We start from the raw sequence: 22,254 nt of genomic DNA, 5'->3' as shown, positions 1-22,254 counted from the left end.
AAAGGAAATTGTGATTGAGTACCAATCCTCTAAGAGCATTTGGAATGAATCTTGCCATTGTCAACAAAGCAAAAAGTTACTTTATTGAGAATATTTCATTATGAGCAATTTCCATACGATACAATTATAGGTCAGCACTACTCTATTGAAATATGGGCAATTAGAATATCTGAGACAATATCTCATATTTAATACATCATGGGAAAGTAACTATGGATGTTTACAGAGCACTTAGTTCAACATCATCGTATCCAGTGTCCGCTTCCTCCCACTGGAGCAACCAGGGGCTCTCTTCTTCTTCCCTAGGATCAGCCGCCTCTCTAGAGATATTCAGAGAAGAACCTGAAGTAGGAACGAAAAGTTTGATTAGAACTGAAACAAAGGGACCTGACAGAGCCCTGCGGTGGAAGTCAGTCAAGTAAATGATGATGACAAAGCATCCCTGGGATCCAGGTGTGCTCAGAGAGGCTCAGGCTATTTCATGTTTATTTCAGTGAGGATGGATCAGGGCTGTCTTCTCAGGATCCAGCCCGGGAATTGACTAGTGGTCCAGTGGTCAGGACTTGGTGCTTTTACTTCTGTGGCCCAGGTACAATTTCTGTTTCAGGCGCTAAGACCTGCAAGTCTTGCAGCACTGCCCCTCCCTGACCCCCCTCCCAAAAAAAAAAGGATTCAGCCCATTGAGGTCTCAACTTAAATGGGAAATCCTGGATTACAGGAGATCTGTTCCCTGGCTATACAATCACCAAGGAGATGCCCAAGAAGGGAAGAATCTCTAGAAGGAGTGTAAAATTTTCTTTTTTCATAATTAACAGGTCTGAATCAACAAGGAGAGGGGGGTAGAAGATCACATCTGGAGAAATCTCAGCTCTTCACTGACCATCCAACTCTGCTCTTGGTGGTCTTGACTTGTGTTCCCCAAAGCCCAAAAAAGCAACCACAGGATCCTTCTGCACTTGCCCCTCCCCCAGGAAACACATGAACCTCAGATGGAGAAATACCCTTCATGGAGAATGAGTGTATTTTCTTGGCCGCTGAAATGTCTGGAGCAGATTGACATGAACCTGCCCACAAATTCCGAGTCCATAATCCACCATCATGCTTTTGATTTTTAGGACCATATATACCATCTGCTTTATATGTATTTGGGTTGACCTATGGTCAGAGTGCATTTTAAAGTATAAAAATGCTTTACAAATTCCAATACCAACATAGTCTTTAAAATCTCTAACTGCATTTCACATATGAGACAGCACAAAAGGTTATTCAGTTATTCTATTTTTGTATTAGGTAAATATGCTCAAGTAATCCACAAGTCTTAATGCAGGCACATGAAGGATAAAGTCATGCAGACACAGACACTAATACTAGAGTGCTTCCTCTCTCCCCAGGAGTCTGACAGCATTAAAGAAAGGAATAAGATCAAGATGGTGCTATCAATTATTTGAGGTCATCCAAAATTGGAATACCTAGGAGGGATGGATACCGAGCCGCTCAAATTCACCATTTCCAGGATACAGACCAAAGATTGCAGGAGATTAGCTAACTCCACTCACCTGTCTGAGAGGACCTTGTCGCATCCACCTTCTTTGGGGGCACTTCCTCCTCACTCCCCTGAGAGGCAGAAGGAGCCCCAGGCAATGGTACCTCTTCAGCATCATCGTAATCCTCACCAGGGGCATCAGTCCTCTGATCTGGGGCTTCCAAGGGCAGAGCAGGGGTCAGATGAAACCACAGGAAGTGTTGGCCTGGGAAATACCTAAGCCTTCTGACCCAGAGTTTCTGAGCCACTAAACAAAGGTACCAGTCACTCCTTGTTGCAACAGAATTTTTTTTAAGGTTGTATTTCATGTTGATGTGCCCAGAAACCAAACAAATGATTTTATACATCTCAATTCTTCCTTTGCCAACAAAGGACTATATAATCAAAGCTATGGTTTTTCCAGTAGTCATGTATGGATGTGAGAGTTGGACCATAAAGAAGGCTGAATGTCAAAGAATTGATGCTTTTGAACTGTGGTGTTGGAGAAGACTCTTGAGAGTCCCTTGGACTGCAGGGAGACCAAAACTGTCAATCCTAAAGGAAATCAATCCTGAATAGTCACTGGAAGGACTGATACTGAAGCTGAAGCTCCAATACTTTGGCCACCTGATGTGAAAAACTGTCTCATTAGAAAAAACCCTAATGCTGGGAAAGATTGACGGCAGGAGAATAAGAGGATGACAGAGGATGAGATGGTTAGATAGGATCACTGACTCGAAGGACATGAGTTCAAGCAAGCTCCAGGAGCTGATGATGGACAGGGAAACCTGGCGTGCTGCAGTCCATGCGGTCACAAAGAGTCAGACATGACTGAGCAACTCAACAACAACAACAACAACAACTATTTCCTGATTAAAATTACATATCTCAAAGCAACTCTTATACCAATAAGCATTACTATAAAATTTTGACAAATTACGTTTTCCAGCTGTTGTTGTTGTTCAGTCACCAAGTCATGTCTGACTCTTTACAATTCCAAGGACTGCAAAATGACAGGCTTCCCTGTCCTTCACCATCTGCTAGAGTTTTCCCAAGTTCATGTCCATTGAATCAGTGACACCATCCAACCATCTCATCCTCTGTCACCCTCTTCTCCTTCTGCCCTCAATCCTTCCCAGCATCAGGGTCTTTTCCAATGAGTCAGCTGTTCCCATCAGGTGGCCAAAGTATTGGAGCTTCAGCTTCAGCGTCAGTTCTTCCAATGTGTATTCAGTGTTGATTCCCTTTAATATTGACTGATTTGATCTTTTTACTGTCCAAGGGACTCTCAAGAGTCTTCTCCAGCACCACAGTTGAAAAGAATCAATTCTTCAGCACTCTACCTTCTTTATGGTCCAGCTCTCACAATCGTACATGATTACTGGAAAAACCATAGCCTTGACTATATGGACCTTTTTCAGCAAAGTGATGTCTTTGATTTTTAACACACTGTCTAGGTTTGTCAAAGCTTTTCTTCCAAGAAGCGAGTGTTGTTTAATTTCATAGCTGCAGTCACCACCCACAATGATTTTGAGATGTTTCCAGATAATGTTTTCTTTTAAATATACACCTGTTGTGACAGAATGAGAGTGACTACGGACACAGAGAGCCCAGCCCCAGCATGAGACATTGCAGAACAGCTAGAGAAGGGGGAGAACAGACCCTATCTGGACACAAGGGATCCCTCTGGTCCATCAAAGGAAGACTGTTTCCCTTGCATCTCATCTCTACGAGGGAAACTCTCTTCCCCAACATCCAGTTGCAGCGGGTCCAGCTCTATTACCTGGAGCAGATCTGTGGTCATGGTTGTCTTCATTGTCCCACATGTAACACGGCATTTTATTCACTGAGTCATCGGACAGGAATCATAAAGTGGAGAAAAACATCACAGAATACACAGAAATGACCCTCCTGACACCCATGGAACATGTGTTAAGACTGAGAAGAAACATGGAGATGGGCCTTGCTCCTGCAGTGTAGATGGAGGCTCGGGGCTCATGGGGCTCTGAGAGGCCATCCTGCCACATTGGAGAGCTGCCTCTGTGAGCCTGGGGCATACGTGAGGTCTGCAGACACTGAGAAGACGTGCACAGCCAGTGGGTGGTGACAACCAGAAGTCCCGGGAGGGCAGGCAGAGACACCCACCTGGGCTGCCCAGAAGATCCTCTTTCTGTGACACAAGGTGATCTAGGTCCTCATACACGGCTTCAGCAAGAGCATCTTCATAGCTGGGTAAAGCTGAGAGATCCCCCGGCAGGTCAGAGAAGCTTCCCCAGATACCCTGACCCAGCAGGCCTACCCTTCATCTCCCCGGTGCTCTCACATGGGCTGCTGGGACCTCAGCATCATCCCCCACCCCGTGCATCGTGTTGGCACCTTCTCTCCTCATCTGACCTGAATCCACAGCTCAGGCTCAACTCTTTCTTCTCTCACAGAAGCGCCCACATCATATGAGAGTTCACACCCTAGTCCTAAGAACCTCTGTACACTCAGCCTTTAGAGTGCAGCACGGAGCACATGGAGGCTACAGACTCAGAACAGAGACCTGGCCCAGGTTCCCCTCCTCACACACCTGCCCCATCTCCTGCCTGCACACTCTCCCTGGTCCCCAGGTCCCCTGAAGCCCACCTCTGCTCTCTGCTCTCCATCTGAGCAGCTGAGTCACCAGGATGATGAGGACCAGGAAGAGAAAGGCCCCCAGGATGAGGCAGAGGACCTCAGGCAGGGAGAAGATGCCAGGGAGAGGATTTGAGGTTGTTCTGGTCCCTAAGGAGAATAAGGCAAGAGGGTGTGGAGAAGGTCCTGGGCACAGAGAAACCCCTGAGCCAGCATTTCTGGGAGTTCCAGATGATGGTGTTCCAGCCTCAGACAGTGACTGGGCTCCCTTAGGTCTCGTCCTGAGATGAGTCAACTCCACTCTGGCCAGTGTGGCCCCAAGGCAGAGCCAGGGGTTATCAGGGAGCTGCCCTGCCAAGACAGCCTCTGAGGACCTGGCTCATCCCTTCTCCTTGGGCATCAAACAGTCTTGGGATCCACATCTCACTGATGAGGAGCAATACTTAAAGGCAGATGGGAGAACCTTAGACTCTGTAACATGGGAATCAGTCTCCCCTGGACCCCTGGGCATGAGAACCCTCTGACATAGGGAACCAAGTCAGAGGAGTTCCCCACCATAATGCTCTGGTTCATTGACTGGTGGAGGTGCCCACCAGTCAGGGGCTCCTCAAGCTCTTTCCTCTCTTTCATTGTCACAGAATCCACAGAACAGGTTCCAAGACTCTGAATATCTATCCTGCCCAGGAATTCTGGCACTATACTTACTGGGGGCAGTTGCAGGGCTGGCAATGTAATTCTTACAACCAAAAAAAAGTAGGAGTTTGGAGCAGGGGAATTGGCCAGAAATAGGTGAAAGTGAAAGTGTTAGTCACCCACCAGGTTCCTCTGTCCATGGAATTCTCCAGGTAAGAATACTGGAGTGGGTTGCCATTTCCTCCTGAGGGGATCTTCCCGACCGAGGGATCAAAGCCCAGTCTCCTGCATTGCAGGCAGATTAACTGTCTGAGCCACTTACTAGGGGGTGGCTGGGGAAGGCAATGCAATTTTTTCACCCAGAGAAAAAACAGGAATTGGGAGCAGGGTGATTGACCAGATGCAGGACAGCCCATTTTTCTCTCCTGAGCCCTGAAATCAACCCCTCAGTCTCCACAACACCAGTGTCCAGTCCTCTCAGCTCCCCCATCCTAGATCAGGGCCCCAGAACTGGGACACTGTCTGAATACAAACTCCCCACCATGCCGGGTCCAGCCCACTGCCCCCGTGATGCCCTCGCAATGCCCCAGCTCACTCAGGGTGGACCCCGAGCCCCTCACTCACCAGAGCACCTCACACCAGCATCCTCCTCGTGCTTGCAGTCGCTCTGCCCCCAGGGCTCCGCAGCACAGTCCCACAGGGAGGACTCCCGGCCCCCGCACCGCACCTCATCCAGCCAGATGCTCCCATTTCCAGGGCCAAATGCCGCGGCCCGCACGGCTTCCAGGGCCTGGCCACAGCCCAGCTGCTGACACACCACCTCAGCCTCTGCCAGGCTCCAGGAGTCATCACACACGGTGCCCCAGGAGCCGCTGTGCCAGACCTCCACCCGCCCTGAGCACTCGCTGTCTCCTCCCCTGAGCCGGAGCTTCTCCCTGTCTGAAAAGGCAGCAGCCCCTCCTGTGACTGCCCTGGTGGGAAGAAGGAGACCCTGGGAGCCACAGGGGAGGGGGCAGGGCCGACGTACCTGTGCAGGGGGCAGCGGTTGGACAGCTCTGGTGTCTCCCTCCTGTAGGAGCAATGATGGGAAGTGCTGGATGAGGGACAGCTGGGGGAGGTCTTGTCCCCAAACATGAATATCTATCATCCTTGGTTCAGTCCAAATGACAAGGGTAAATACAAGCTTATTATCTATTGGACTGAAGCATTCACTGCATGTGAGCACTAGCTGAAACAACTGTAAATGTTTATATATTTGTCCTCACATTCCACTACTAATACAAACACACACATTTTGTAGATTTAACCTAAATTCATCACTTAGATTGGAAAATATAAAATTGCACTAATGACACCCTACATGGTTGGGAGTGACACAGAAACAGACAAGTAAGTCACCTGCACACGAGATATAGGCTTCCTCCTTTGGAGAGCATGAAGTGTAATTCCAAGGGTCAGAAGGACACTGCCAGAGAGAGGTGTCAGTTTTCCGACACTGGATTCCATCTACCCAGTGGGGTCTAGAACCTTCCCTAAGAGCAACAGAAGAGTTGAGACTTCCACTGTCCCCACAGCCAAGCTGTCTGCAGATCATGGACATGGTGATGTCTTCCATTGGGCTGCGGCAGACACTGCCCCAGGTCCCGTTGTAGAAAACTTCCAGCCACCCAGTGCACTCCTGGTCCTTGCTCACCATCCTGAGGGCCAGGAACTCTAAGATTGAAAGGGAGGAGATGGGACACAGTGAGCACCCCACTCAGTGCTCTGGGTTTTCCTCTCTCCCAGAAATTGTGACCATACATCCCTGACCCAGCAGAGGAGATGCCCACTGGATGAGAAGACTGACTTTTGCCTCCCTTTCACCTAACTTTGTCCATTTGTATCTGTCTTTCTATTTCAACCACAAGGATGTAGTGGTTACGAACAGAGGAAGACCAACCAGGCACTTACAGGTCAGGGGAGCTGAATCCTGCTTCCTGACAAAACTTCTAAGGACTGTGTGAAAATATGTGATGTGCCAGTGAGGTGGTTGACAGTGTGAACCCCCAGAAATGTGTTACCTTACATTTTGAAAGGGGCTTCACAGATGTGATTAATAAGGACCTTGGGATGGTGAGATTAAGCTGGAACAATGTGGATTAATCACCTGAGCCCAGCCTAATCACCTCCTTAGCCCTAATACTCTTAGATGGATCACCTTGCAAAGCTCCAGTTAGAGGGAAATGTGAGTGAGGAAGAACAGTTTGTTGTCTGCAGAAGAAGAAGAAAGGGGGCCCTGAACCAAGGAATGAGGCCGCATAGAAACCAGGAACGGCTGGGAAAGGAGTAATCCACAGAGCATCCAGGAAGAACACAGCCCTGTGGACACTGGGATGTTGGCTCACAGAGGCCATTGTCAGACTCCTAGCAAACAGAACTGAACAGAATAAATCTATGCTTTCATTACAACATCACCAGGATCTTCAGACTGTATTACGACAGGGAACTGCAGAGTGAGCCCTGCTTTCATGTGGAAACTGTGAGAAACGGCTCTGGCAGGAAACACTGCTGAGAAGAAAGGACCAGAATCTCAGCCGCTGCAAGCACCTTGTCTTCTCGTCTGCTGGAAACACAGGCTCCATGGGAGGAAGCCTCCTTCTCTGATCCTTTCAGCATCTCTCCCTCAGCGCTCAGACCCCCGTCCTCCTGGACATTCCCCTCCCCCAGCCTGTGGACAGTGTGGAGTGCTGACCTGAGCAGATGAGCCCCGCGTCCTCCTTGTGTCTGCAGTTGTGCCGCCCCCAGCCCCGGGAAGGGCATCTCCACACATGGGACTCATTTCCTGTGCAGTTCAGGTCGTCCAGCCAGATGGGCCCTGATCCCGCCCCAAAGTGAGCAGACTTCATGGCATTGAGGGCGTCTCCACAGCCCAGCTGCCTGCACACCACGCGGGCATCGTCCAGGTCCCAGCCGTCATCACAGATGGTGCCCCAGGAGCCCTGGTCAAGGATCTCCACTCTCCCGGCGCAGGGACCGCCCCCGTCCACCAGGCGGAGCTGCCTGCTGTCTGAGGAGAGAGAAATGCGACAATGGGACGGTGACGGGTGATGAGAGCGGCAAGGGGCCAGGGGGTAAGAAGGATCTTCTGTCCTGTGGGACCCTCACCTGAGCAGTAGGGGGCGCTCTCCTCTGAGGCTGCAGAGCCTGCTGGTTCAGACACGGAGTCATTGCACTGGGGCAGCACCTGGGTCTGGTTTCCTGCAGAAAAGGCAATGATCAGGGGATTGGGAGGGTTAAAGAACAGAAAATTGAATTAAGGTGAATAATGACCTAAGTGGTGGAGCCTGAGATAAACACTGTAACATAGTAGTAACCTTATGGTAATTTTAGAGTTCACCTTCTCTATGGAGAGTTCTGTGTCTGACAATGCCAAAATTTCTGTTTTAAGCCAAGTGCTGCACTAAGAATAAATTTACAAAAGTGAGAAATTATCAGTACTTTTGATATTGTTGTTGAGCTACCCAAGCAGTGAAAGTTTTTGGAGCCAAGCTCTCAGAGAGAATAAAGGGCAGAGGTAAGCCACTTCTCTGAGGCTTTTGTCAATTCAGAGGTAAGAGCTGAGACTCTGAAAAGCTCAGCAGAGATTCTGCCAGACACACTAGCTCAGGGAACATGAAGCACTATTCAGGGTCTGCCTGGGAGAAGGTTAGCCAGGATCAGGGCATGGTAAAAGGAAAGTGAGCTAAAAGTTGATCCTTTCCCAAGGAATGGATGCCCAGTTTCTATTTTCTTCACCCTCTTTCAAGTAAGGTGATCGACCCTAAATTGGGTGCCTGGAGGAAGCTATAAAATAAGATCCTTTCTGAAGGAGTTCTACAATTTTTCACCTATAATGTTTGTCAATCAAAAATACTCAGTCACAAAAGATAAAAAATTTGACAAAAATGTATGAAGAAAAAAATGCATTAGAAAGAAATGTATAGGATACCTGGCTACTGGAGTTAACCTAGCAAAAGTTTAAATCACCATGGATGAAATGTTCAAAGAATGAAATGACAAGATAGAATTTTGGCAGAGAAATGATCACAAATAATTTAATAAAAATTCTAGAATTTAAAATATCAGTTTTTGAAATAACTCAGAGGATGTGTGTAATTCTCCATCAGACCAGCACAAGATAGCAATACTAAAAGGGGGCATAATGAAGCACAGAAAGAAAAAAATGGAAGATGTAAAAATGTACAGAAAGATGCTAAATAGGTCTGGCATTCATATATACTAAGTCTTAGATACATAAAGCCAAAATTGACAGAACTAAAGGCAGAAATTTAGAATCAACAATTTCCCATTTTATACACCCTGGTGGGTTTTAAACATCCACAAAATCTTAACATCCACTGAGAAGGGAAGTCTATGCCTCCCTCCGTTGAAGCTCTGCTGACCATGAATTCCCTGTAAGCAATAGAAGGGAGTGTATGTATCCCTGCTCGAACTTCGCACTAGGTCTGAAGACCATTCAGCCTCCTCTGAAATCACTGAGGACTTTTGCTTTAGGGCAAGGAGAGACAAGAAAGCCTTCTTAAGTGAACAATGTAAAGAAATAGAGGAAAACAATAGAATGGGAAAGACTAGAGATCTCTTCAAGAAAATGAGATACCAAAGGAACATTTCATGCAAAGATGGGCAAAATAAAGGACCTGGAAAGGACATTTAGGAAATGGCAAGAACCTAACAGAAGCAGAAGATACTAAGAAGAGATGGCAAGAAGACACAGGAGTGCATGCTAAGTCACTTCAGTCGTGTCTGACTCTTTGAGACTCCATGGACTGCAACACGTCAGGCTTCCCTGTCAATCATCAACTGCCGGAACTTGCTCAAACCCATGTCCATCGAGTCAGTGATGCCATCCAAGCATCTCATCCTTTGTCGATTCTTCTCCTCCTGCCTTCTATCTTTCCCAGCATCAGGGTCTTTTTCAGTGAGTCAGTTCTTTGATTCAAGTGGCCAAAGTATTGGAGCTTCACCTTCAGCTTCAACGTCAGTCCTTCCAATGAATATTCAGGACTGATTTCCTTTAGGATGGATTGGTTTGATCTCCTTGCAGCCCGAGGGACTATCAAGAGTCTTCTCCAACACCACAGTTCAAAAGAATCAATTCTTGGCCATCAGCTTTCTTTATGGTTCAACTCTCACACCCATAAATGACTACTGGAAAAACCATAGCTTTGACTAAACAAACCTTTGTTGGCAGAATAATGTCTCTGTTTTTTAATATGCTGTCTAGGCTGATCATAACTTTCCTTCTAAGGAGTAACCGTCTTTTACTTTCATGGCTGCAGTCACCATCTGGAGTGACTTTGGAGCCCCCCAAAATAAAGAAGTGTCTCACTGTCTCCGTTGTTTCCCCGTCTATTTGCCATGAAGTGATGGGACCAGATGCCATGATCTTAGTTTTCGGAATGTTGAGTTTAAGCCAACTTTTTCACTCTCTCTTTCATCAAGAGGCTCTTTAGTTCTTCTTCACTTTCTGCCATAAGGGTGGTGTTATCTGCATATCTGAGGTTATTGATATTTTTCCTGGCAATCTTGATTCCAGCTCATGCTTCATCCAGCCCAGCGTTTCTCATGATGTACTCTGCATATAAGTTAAATAAGCAGAGTGACAATATACAGCCTTGGCCTACTCCTTTCCCTATCTGGAACCAGTCTATTGTTCCATGTCCAATTCTAACTGTTGCTTCTTGACCTGCATGCAGATTTCTCAGGAAGCAGTTTAAGTGGTCTGGTATTCCCATCTCTTTAAGAAGTTTCCACACTTTATTGTGATCCACACAGTCAAAACTTTGCCATAGTCAATGAAGCAGAAGTCGATGTTTTTCTGGAACTCTCTTGCTTTTTCTATGGTCCAACAGATGTTAGCAATTTGATCTCTGTTTCCTCTCTCTTTTCTAAATCCAGCTTGAATATCTGGAGGTTCTCTGTCCATGTACTATTGAGACTAGCTTGGAGAATTTTGAGCATTACTTTACTAGCGTATGAGATGAGTGCAATTGTGTGGTAGTTTGAAGATTCTTTGGCATTGCATTTCTTAGGGATTGGAATGAAAACTGACCTTGTCCAGTCCTGTGGCCACTGCTGAGTTTTCCAAATTTGCTGGCATATCGAGCCACTTTCACAGCATCATCTTTTAGATTTTGACATAGCTCAACTGGAATTCAATCACCTTCACTAGCTTTGTTCATAGTGATGCCTCCTAAGGCCCACTTGATTTCATATTCCAGGATGTCTAGCTCTAGGTGAGTGATCACACCATTACGCTTATCTAGGTCAATGAAGATCTTTTTTGTATAGTTCTTCTGTGTATTCTTGCCACCTCTTTGTAATATCTTCTGCTTTTGTTAGGTCCATACCATTTCTGTCCTTGATTGTGCCCATCTTTGCATGAAATGTTCCCTTGGTATCTCTAATTTTCTTTAAGAGATCTCTAATCTTTCCCATTCTGCTGTTTTCCTCAATTTCTTTGCACTGATCAAAGAGGAAGGCTTTCTTATCTCTCCTTGCTATTATTTGGAACTCTGCATTCAAATGGGTATGTCTTTCCTTTTTCCCTTTGACTTTAGCTTCTCTTCTTTTCTCAGCTGTTTGTAAGGCCTCCCTCCTCTGACAACCATTTTGCCTTTTTGCATTTCTTTTTCTTGGGGATGATCTTGATCTCTGTCTCCTGTACAATGTGATGAACCTCCATCCATATTTCTTCAGGTACTCTGTCGATAAGAACTAATCCCTTGAATCTATTTGTCACTTCCACTGTATAATCGTAAGGAATTTGAGTTAGGTCATATCTGAATGATCTAGTGGTTTTCCCTACTTTCTTCAATTTAACTCTGAGTTTTGCAATAAGAAGTTCATGATCTGAGCCACAGTCAGCTCCTAGTCTTGTTTTTGTTGACTGTATAGAGCTTCTGCATCTTCGGGTACAAAGAAATCTTGCACATCTTTGTGCAAAGTCACACATCTTTGACTGTGTGAATCACAACAAACTGTGGAGAATTCTTAAAGAGATGGGAATATCAGAACATCTTTCCTGCCTTCTGAGAAGCCTGTTTGCAGGTCAGGAAGCAACAGTTAGAATTCGACATGAACAATAGACTGTTTCCAAATTGGGAAAGGAGTACATCAAGGTTGTATATCGTCATCCTGCTTAATTAACTTCTATGCAGAGTACATCATGTGAAATGCTGGGCTGGATGAAACTCAAGCTGGAATCAAGATTGCTGGGAGAAATATGAATAACCTTAGGTATGCAGATAACACCACCCTTATGGCAGAAAGTGAAGAGGAACTGAAGAACCTCTTGATGAAGGTGAAAGAAGAGAATGAAAAAGCTGACTTAAAACTCAGCATTCAAAAAACTGAAATCATGGGGTCTAGTCCCATCACTTCATGGCAAACAGATGGGGAAGAAATGGAAACAGTGACAGATTTCATTGTCTTGGGCTCCAAAATCACTGCGGACAGTGTCTGCACACATGAAATTAAAAGATGTTTGCTCCTTGGAAGAAAAGCTATGACCCACCTAGATAGCATATTAAAAAGCAGAGACATCACTTTGCCAACAAAGGTCCATCTAGACAAAGTTATGGTTTTTCCTGTAGTCATGTATGTATGTGAGAGTTGGACCATACAGAAGGCTGAGTACCAAAGAATTGATACTTTCAAACTGTGCTGCTGGAGAAGACTCTTGAGAGTCCGTTGGACTGCAAAGAGATAAAATCAGTCATTTCTTAAGGAAATCAACCCTGAATATTCATTGGAAGGACTGATGCTAAAGCTGAAGCTCCAATACTTTGGCCACCTGATGGGAAGAGTTGACTCATTGGAAAAGACCAATGGGAAAGATTGAAGGTGAAAGGTGAGAGGGTGTGAAGGAAGAGTTGTGGTTCACTTTTTTTTTTTCCCCCCATGAAGATATTCAGCCAGTACATCATTTTTTAAAAAAAAAAATTATATTTTCCCTTTTGAGATATCTTGATGCCTTTGGAGAAAATCAACTTATTATACATAGGTTTAGGCCTGTTACTGAACTTGATTATGTCCTGTTGATCTATTATCAATCCTTACTCAAAGACTGTGTTGCCATGGACACATTGTAGGAATCTTGAAGTTAGTTTACTTCCATTTTTGTTATTATCTTTCAAATTTGTTTTATCCATTTTAGCTCCTTTCCATTTTAATATGTACACAAATGTTTAGAATAGGCGTATAAATTCACCTCACTGCTCTTTAGCCAAGACAGTCTGTGTGCATGGATAAATCATGTATAAACCATCAATCTACCGTCCTGAAGGATGTGAACAAGCTGTTCCTGGGTGCTACCAAGGGAGACATTTTTAAACAACACATTATAGGAACTTCCCTGACAGTCCAGTGGTTAAGACTCCACGCTTCCACTGAAGGGGTATGGGTTTGATCCCTGGCAGGGGAACTAAGATTCTGTGTGCAGTGAGGTAAGGCCAAAAAAAAAAAAATCTTTTTTTTTTTTATTTAAACATAAACAGCACGTTATAATCATTTAGTTCTTCCACCTCATTCTTAGTCTGTCCATTAATCAGTTCCAAACAATTTGGCATCTGCAAAGATAAGCACAGAGCAGACTCAGCAGACCCAAGGATGTCAGAGCCTCAGAGTTGGTGATTTATTTTGTAAAGGGGAGGATTGTAAGGAGCTGGAAGGATATCTTTGCCCAACAGGTGATTGATCATTAAGAAAATTACACAGGCTGCAGGGGAGAGGTTCAAGAAAAACAAAACAGGAATACTAACTAAAAGAATTAAGCCACTTTGTGGGTCAGTATAAACAATTTTCTTTTAAATCCTCTAGTGAAGTAGATTTGTGCAAAAGTGCCAAGAACTACTTCAAATTCTACTGAATGGAAAGGCAGGTCGAGTCTTACTCAGAACTCTTAGTTTGCTGCAGCTTTTACATACATGTGGACAGAGGAACAAACAGCCTCTTGGTGGGCTCGATAAAGGCATGAGTACTTAGCGCACATCCTGATTAAGAGAATTATCCAAGTCTACCCTTAAATGAAATATTCTCTTGGAGCCTGCTGAAATGAAAATACAAGCAACTTTGGTATGTTTAATGGTGATACTAATATTCTCTGAAGCTATAACTTTCATGAAAATGATGGTTGAAGCTGAGACAAAAGAGATTCCTGCTGGTTGGGTTCTTTATGTGACTTTATTATTGTAAAGATAAGATGATTTGTCAAGGGAGATGTCACAGATAGCTTTCCAAGGCTACTGTAAATGTACCTGAGTGATGGGGAAATGACTGGGGTTTTTTAAAAGGATGAGAATCAAAGACAAAATGGCAAAAAAAAAAAAATGGAGGGCATCTAAACTTACTGAAAGTATACAGATGGTTGACTGGAAAATAGCATGAAAGATGAGGAGACAGGTGGAATAAGTGCTAAAAATTTTACTGATTCTCTGTAAGAGATTATATGATCAGATTGCCTGGAATATCTCCTCAAACTGTAAATAAACATGACAACTTAATTCATCATAACCTTTATGAATCATTAAAATATTATGTAAGAGATGAATCTACAGGCCCTTTAGAGTCAGTACTGAATAAATTAATGCAAAGTAAAGGAGAAGATTATGACTCTGAGTGACAGGTGGGCCAATATGTTTTGGCACAATGCCCAGCAGGCAGCAGCCTGAAGGTGGTAAACAAACTTTAGTGGGGTTGATGGACACTGGTTCTCAAAGAATTGTAATACAAAAATGAAAGTTAGATGGCAGTATACAGTATTTAGGGCTTCCCAGGTGGTGCTAGTGGTAAAGTATCTGCCTGTCAAAGCAGGAGACGACAGAAACGTGCATTTGTTTGATCCCTGGGTCAGGAAGAACCCCTGGAGTAGGAAATGGCAATCCACTCCAGTTTTCTTGCCTGGAAAATCCCATGGACAGAGGAGCCTGGTGGGCTAAAGTTCATGGGGTCACAAAGAGTCAGACATGACTGAGCAACTGAGCATGCACCCACACAAATGTCTGTAAGATTCTTCATTCTGAAGTATGGTGCAAGCCTCATGGTTTGTGTGGATTTTCTCTCTGGATGACTTGCTGAAAGTGCAGTATGAGTATTCCCTACTAATACCGTATATCGGTCTCTTTCTCCCTTTAGATCTGTTCAGTTCAGTTCAGTCGCTCAGTCGTATCCGACTGTTTGTGACCCCACGAATTGCAGCACGCCAGGCCTCCCTGTCCATCATCAACTCCCGGGGTTCAATCAAACTTATGTCCATCGAGTCGGTGATGCCATCCAGCCATCTCATCCTCTGTCATCCACTTCTCCTCCTGCCCCCAATCCCTCCCACCATCAGGGTCTTTTCCAATGAGTCAATTCTTCACATGAGGTGGCCAAAGTATTGGAGTTTCAGCTTCGGCATCAGTCCCTCCAATGAACACCCAGGACTGATCTCCTTTAGAATGGACTGGTTGGATCTCCTTGCAGTCCAAGGGACTCTCAAGAGTCTTCTCCAACACCACAGTTCAAAAGCATCAATTCTTCAGTGCTCAGCTTTCTTCACAGTCTAACTCTCACATCCATACATGACCACTGGAAAAACCATAGCCTTGACTAGATGGACCTTTGTTGGCAAAGTAATGTCTCTGCTTTTTAATATGCTATCTGCTTTTTAATATGCTTCAATGGGGAAGTATATATTTGTGACTATTAAATCTTCTTGATGAATTGACCCCTTTATCATGATATAATTACCTTCTTGTTTTCTTATTACTATTTTTGGCCTAAATACTATTTTGTCTGACATAATGTAGCTACCCCTGCTCTTCTTAGGTTTTCACTTGCCATGGAGCATCTGTTTCAGTCCCTTTACTTTGAGCCTTTGTGTGTTCCTAAATCAGGAGTGACTCTCCTTTAGGCAGTAAATAGTTTGGCCTTGATTTCCATGCAGCTAGTAACTCTTTTTGAGTGATGAATTTAATCCACTTCCATTTTGACTGATTATGGATATGTAAAAATCCCTAATGCCGTCTTACTGCTTTCTGACTGTAGTCCCATTGCCTTGTTTTTACATTGGTAATTACTATTTATTACTACTAGTATTACTATTTATTACTATTATTATTTATTATTACTATTTATAAGAGATTTATTAAATCTCTTACTGTGTTAGTATATTATTCTTCTGATTTCATTGAATTGCCATTTTGAGTTTTCTTATAGCTCATTTGAAGTGGTAGCCTACTTTTTTACATTGGTAATTTTTCATGATGGTCTTCTATGATTCCCCTTTACCTTTTGTAAGTATACTCCACATTTTTGCCATGCAGTTACCATGAGTTTTACATGAACATATTATATATAAAACAGTTCATTTTATACTGACAGCAAATTAAGATGCCTACAAACACTCTACTTTTTAACCTTCCCTTACATATTCCAATGTCACATTTTATCTCTTTTTATGTTGTGTATTTGTTAACAAATTATAAAATCTACATTTGTTTTTACTACTCTTTTCCTTTAATCTTTATTCTAAAGTGAGATGATTAACACAGACTGTTGTATATACATTCATTTTATTTTTTTTTTCCATCTCACAAATTAACAGCATTTTGTTTAGGCTTGTAAAACCCCTTTCAGCATTTCTTGTGAGTCAGGTCTAGCAGTGATGAACTCCCTCAGCTTTTATTTTTGTGAAAATCTTTCCTTCTCTTTCTTATGTGAAGGATAATGTTGCTTGATAGAGTATTCATGGCTGGCAATTTTTTTCTTTCAACACATTGAATATGCCATTCCACTCTCTCCAGGCCTATAGAATTTTTGCTGAGAAATCTACTGATATGGTTATCTCTTGAAATTTTTGACAGTTTCATTATACAATATCCAGGAGAAGATATTTCTGCATTCAGATAACAGGGTTATTACCTTTATAAACTTGGATGTCCAAGTCTCTTCCTTATGCTTGGAAAGATCTTGGCTATTATTTATTTAAATAAACTTTCTTACAGTTTCTCCTCTCTTCTCCTTCCTGAACCTTAATTATTCTAATATTTGTATGTTTAATGGAGATTAATAGATCACATAGGATATTTTGTTCTTTTCTATTCAATTTTCTTTATTTTCCACTGATAAGAGCTGTTTCAAAGTTCCTATCTTGTAGTCACAGATTCTGTCTTGAATTTGGTCTACTCTATTTTAGATGCTCTCTATTACATTTTTCTCATTTCATTTATTAAATTCTTCAGGATCAGAGTTTCTGTTGGTTCTTTGTTATCATTTCTATTTATTAAATCTCTTACTGTGTTAGTATATTATTCTTCAGATTTCATTGAATTGCCATTTTGAGTTTTCTTATAGTTCATTGAGATTCCTCAAAACAACAGTGTTCGATTCTTTCTAAGTTAGATCACAAAATTCTAAGTCATCGACATGTCCCTCTGTCAGTTTGAAAGATATTTGTCACCCTTTGTGATGATGATATCTTTCCACCTTGATGGGCCTTGGAATTTTGCACTGGTGCTTTTGCATTTGAAGTGGTAGAGAACTCTCACCGCCCCCCCCCCCCAATCTTTAATGATTACTTTCAGATGATACATACTCTTCTCTGACCTTGTATGGATACACCCACTTCACTCCCTCAGCTTTTATTTCTTTGTGAAAATCTTTCCTTCTCTTTCCTATGTGAAGGATAATGTTGTTCGATAGAGTATTCATGGCTGGCAATTCCCTGCTCCTTCTGCAGCAAAATTTTAAACTTTGTTGTCTTCTCTGGTTCTTACCACTCACCAGGCTGGCTGCTGAAAACCTCTTTTTTGTTTTGCACAAGATTCTACTTCTGCTCAAGTGTGTGGTTACCCCCTTGCCCACAGGACTGTCCTGTTTTCCTGAAAACATTCCATTTACTGAAGTTTACTCTCAACTCCACACTTGAGAATATACACAGGGAGCTGTCAACAGAGTAGAGGTAGGTGTAAGTTGAGTACTCAGGGCACTGGGGGCACCAATAGGCCCAGAGAGAAGGATCCTCCTTTGGGGTTTCCCCAGAGGCTTGTGTACAAGTTTTCTGTTGAAGTCTTGAGCACAGTCAGCAAGAACTGAATCCATCTTCTACCCTTTGACATTCTTAATGACCTTTCACATCGTTTCTCTGCCCCCAGTCATGAGGTCTGGCCCCAGAACTCTGGGTGCTATCAGAGAGAAATGGGTTTCTTTGTGCCTCCCACAGAACTGGGGAGCTGGGCACTGACAGATTTCTTTTCTTTCTCCTAAAGGGAAAGGCCCCACTGGCTAGTTCAGCTCCATAGTGCTTCACCTTGGGATGAGGGAAGCACTGGAAAATGACTCTTACTATCTGCAATCTTTCTTTTTTTCTCCAATGGAATGTTAAAATCTGCTTTCAGGAATCCTGGACTCTACCAAGTTTCCTTCATGCATAGGTGTCTGACCAAGTCAGAATTCTCCAGATTTCTCCAGGTTTTCCCCATGGCCTAGAGGACATGGAGCAGGTTCCCTGGATTCTGCTAACTCCTGTGACATAACAAAGGACTTAGATCCTCACTGGGAGCACAGGTGAGTAAGTATCCTCCTGGCCCCCTGGCACTAGATACTGGCACCTTCAACATTCACAGAGGCATTTGAGATAATGGATGTCCATGATGTCCATAGCTGCAAGTGCAGGAGACCTGGGTTTGATCCCTGGGTTAGGAAGATCCCTTGGAGCAGGGAACAGCTACCCACTCCAATATTCTGGCCTGGAGAATACCATGGACTATCCATCAGGTTGCAAATATTAGGACATGACTAAAAAGAAAGCCCACAAGCAGCAATGAAGCCCCAGCCCAGCCAAAAATAAATAAATAAATCTTTAACAACAATAATAATATTGTGTGAAATTAACATTTTTCTGAATTTCAATGGATGTCTTTGTACTTAAAAAATGCATGCTGGGTAAAGGAACCTGATATGTATAAGTAATTTTTAAATGGTTCAGAGGGAAAAAAAAAAAAAAAAAAACCCTGAATGAAGTATATGCTTATTATTTACACATTGTTCTCAGTGGTTATATGTTCAGTTCAGTTCAGTCGCTCAGTAAATATTAATGTTTATTTTTAACTGTATTATTCTTCTTAACATTTCTGCCCTGACTTGAAAACGGATGAACAATTAAAAGAATCATTTCATAAAATATAAGGACGTTTCATGAAATATCTACCTTTTGAAGCCAGTTTTCCCTCACTCTTTACTCTTGGAGACATTTCATTCCAGGAGCATCCTGAGCACCAGTAGCCCTTCCCTCTCTCTTACCTGAGCAGATCACAGAGGCTGTGTTACCATGGGAACAGTCAGGACCACCCAGGACAGTCACAGGGCAACTCCACAGGAAGGACTCTGCCCCCGAGCAGTGAAATCGGACTGTTGAGATCTGATCACTTCCTTCCACAAAGTGTGGTCCTCTGGGAGTGGAGATGGCAACTCCACAGCCGAGCTGATGGCAGACAACATTGGCATTGGCCAGACTCCAGTGGGAGGCACACAGAGCTCTCCATCTTCCAGAAGTGTTCATCTTCACTTGCCCCTCACACTGAGAGGTGCCATTTGACATGAGCTGGACTTCTGAGTATGCTGGATACAAGAGGACAGGATTTCAGAAACATTTCATGATTTCTCACCTGAGCAGAGTGTGCAGGGAGTTTAGTCCTGACCTGCATCTCACCTGAACAGACAACTTGAGCAGCTCCACTGTGGTGACAAGTGCCCCCTGGACAGGGCACTCTGGGACAGAACTGGAGCTTAGGCTCCTCCCCTTTACACCTGAACTCTTCAGCCCAGACCTGGCCATCAGACTCTCTGAAGGGCATGGGTCCCAGGACAAACCCCGCTGTGCCGCATCCCAGGTCTGCACAGATGACGTGGGCAGTCGAGAGTGCAAAGTTGCCATCAGACACTGGGGTCCAGTCTTCTCCAGAATGTACTTCTACTCGCCCTAAGCAGGATCCATCCCCTTCAACCAGACGAACAAATCCTAAGGGAAAACAACAATAAAGCAGTGAGTCTTCATGATCCTGGCTTGACAAATGGAAACAACACATCACAGGCAGTGATGTGAAAGCTTTTCGTTTCCAGGAGTGGAGTATGGAGAGAGAACTTGACAGTTACTCCTATAATTACATTTTCATAAGCAAGTTTCTGAAGAGAAATTCAGAAAAACCAGCCAGCAGGATCAATTTGGAATGAATGAATTCCAAGAATGTATACTTTGAGATTGGTTAGAAAAGACTATTCCTTGATCTAGGAGCCTGCAAACTACAGGGCTTAAGACAGATGATTGGAATTGCTGAATACAAGGAATATATAATTTACCATTAGATACCAGATGACTTTCCATTTATTTTTATCTTTATTAATTTCATTCATTGCCGGGAGCCAGCATGAGGAATCCCGCCCATGACAAGGTCATGAGGAAGGAAGCCTGACAAAATGCAAGGACGTGATCAGGCTTCAGGGTTTCCCCCTGGAATTTCCTGAGCATATAACCCAAAAACCAAAAATCTGCTGGCTTTTGTACTCTGCTTCTCCACTCTTCTGATATTCTCTGGAAAAAGTCAAATCAGGGCTTTAGTCTTCTGCATTTGAAAGGGATGTTTCAGTTAAACCCCCTCTGATAGCTCTCTAGCTTGCCTAACAGGTTCCCCCGGACCTCTTACAGCTTGTGAGTTGCTTACAGTCCCCCAACCACGAGAGGCACAAAGCTTAAAAGCATCTTAAAGATACAGAGCCTTTTCTAAAGAGTTAAAAATTATATCGGTAGAGGGTTTTCACTGTTGACTCGATGACTGCTGCCCGGCCTCCATATTCTTTATCTTTTAGGCACCTGGGAGGATGTTAATCAATGTAATCGGGATATGGAAAAAGATATATAGTAGTTTTGATGCTAGCAACACTAGACTTTTGAGTTAATTACTTTTCTTTTGTTGTAAATCACTATACCCCTTTTACTTGTTATACATTGCTGTATCTTTGCTATGTAAGAATGTAACTTTATTTAGTGCTTTCTGAGAGTGGCACCAGACTTTGGGAAGATCAACACAAATAAGTATTCTGGTTGACAAACCCTTATCAGAAAAAAGGCTGTAAAATGTTCATTGGCCCTTTTGGCCAGAAGATGATGTAAATCACCTAAGACTTGTGTATACAACTAGGTATGCAGAGAGAAAAGCATAGTTTTGATAATAGTCTGGGCTGCTAATGCTGCATAATTTTGTGTTACCCATTGATCTCCATGTACTATCAAAAGTATAAAAGGCCTTCTGAACAATAGAGGACGGGCCAGTCGCTGGACTGGTTTCCCCCGTGTCTCCTCTTTAATTTCAGGCTGAATTCCCATCTGAGGTGTGGAGGCTCACCATGTGTACTTACTTGTCCTGGCTTCTAAGATCCATAAGAGAGAGAGCCCAAGGCGGGGCACTCTCCAATATTCAAACGGACGCTGGTGGCCTAACGTAGATGGTGTAAGTTCCTTGTCTGGAACTTTATTGGTTTTCCACGTAAACCAAGTTATACAGCCTCTTTTCTCCACTTAATTTTCGTACTATACTATTGTTTTTTAATCTAATCTTATAGCAATAAATAAATAAGTTTTCCTCGCCTGTGCCATCCACACTTCGAATCACCCTGGATCCACTGGGGCTGGACCCCGACAAGAAATATTTTGCTATTGTAAAAGAAGCTGACATGCTGCCTATGGATAAAGAGGAGGAGATGGAGAATGAAATGAAGGAGGCAGTGAACAAATACACCAATTTGAGGAGTTCCAAGTATCCAATTTGGCAATAAGGAGCTCATGATCTGAACCACAGTCAGCTCCTGGTCTTTTTTTTTTTTTTTTTTTTTTGCTGACTGTATAGAGCTTTTCTGTCTTTGGCTGCAAAGAATATAATCAATCTGATTTCAGTGTTGACCATCTGGTGATGTCCATGTGTAGAGTCTTCTCTTCTGTTGTTGGAAAAGGGTGTTTGTTATGACCAGTGCGTTCTTTTGGCAAAACTCTATTAGACTTTGCCCTGCTTCATTCTGTATCCCAAGGCCAAATTTGCCTGTTACTCCAGGTGTTTCTTGACTTCCCACTTTTGCATTCCAGTCCCCTATAATGAAAAGGACATCTTTTGGGGGTGTTAGTTTTTAAAAATCACTTCATGGGAAATAGATGGGGAAACAGTGGAAACAGTGTCAGACTTTATTTTTTTGGGCTCCAAACTCATTGCAGATGGTGACTGCAGCCATGAAATTAAAAGATGCTTACTCCTTGGAAGAAAAGTTATGACCAATCTAGATAGCATATTGAAAAGCAGAGACATTACTTGGCCAACAAAGTTCCGCCTAGTCAAGGCTATGGTTTTTCCAGTGGTCATGTATGGATTGAGAGTTGGACTGTGAAGAAGGCTGAGTGCCGAAGAATTGATGCTTTT

The 22,254-nt window shown here is 43.4% G+C and overlaps 1 protein-coding gene and 1 pseudogene across 1 annotated transcript in view; both read right to left on the bottom strand.

Moving 5' to 3' along the window:
• The window catches only part of LOC138078778 (deleted in malignant brain tumors 1 protein-like), a 373,461-nt gene that overhangs the window by 313,079 nt on the left and 38,128 nt on the right, over positions 1-22,254 (bottom strand). Inside the window, 7 exon segments of the mRNA XM_068971523.1 lie at positions 5,396-5,710; positions 5,799-5,840; positions 6,170-6,484; positions 7,503-7,817; positions 7,916-8,008; positions 19,094-19,411; positions 19,503-19,811. Coding sequence (XP_068827624.1) covers positions 5,396-5,710; positions 5,799-5,840; positions 6,170-6,484; positions 7,503-7,817; positions 7,916-8,008; positions 19,094-19,411; positions 19,503-19,811 — 1,707 coding nt within the window.
• LOC138077990 (antigen WC1.1-like) lies at positions 221-5,293 on the bottom strand (annotated as a pseudogene).

Source organism: Capricornis sumatraensis, chromosome 4, assembly GCF_032405125.1.
Source record: "Capricornis sumatraensis isolate serow.1 chromosome 4, serow.2, whole genome shotgun sequence".
NCBI lineage: Eukaryota > Metazoa > Chordata > Mammalia > Artiodactyla > Bovidae > Capricornis > Capricornis sumatraensis.
Note: the sequence above shows the minus strand (reverse complement) of the source record. Positions and strands in the feature narration are given on the sequence as shown.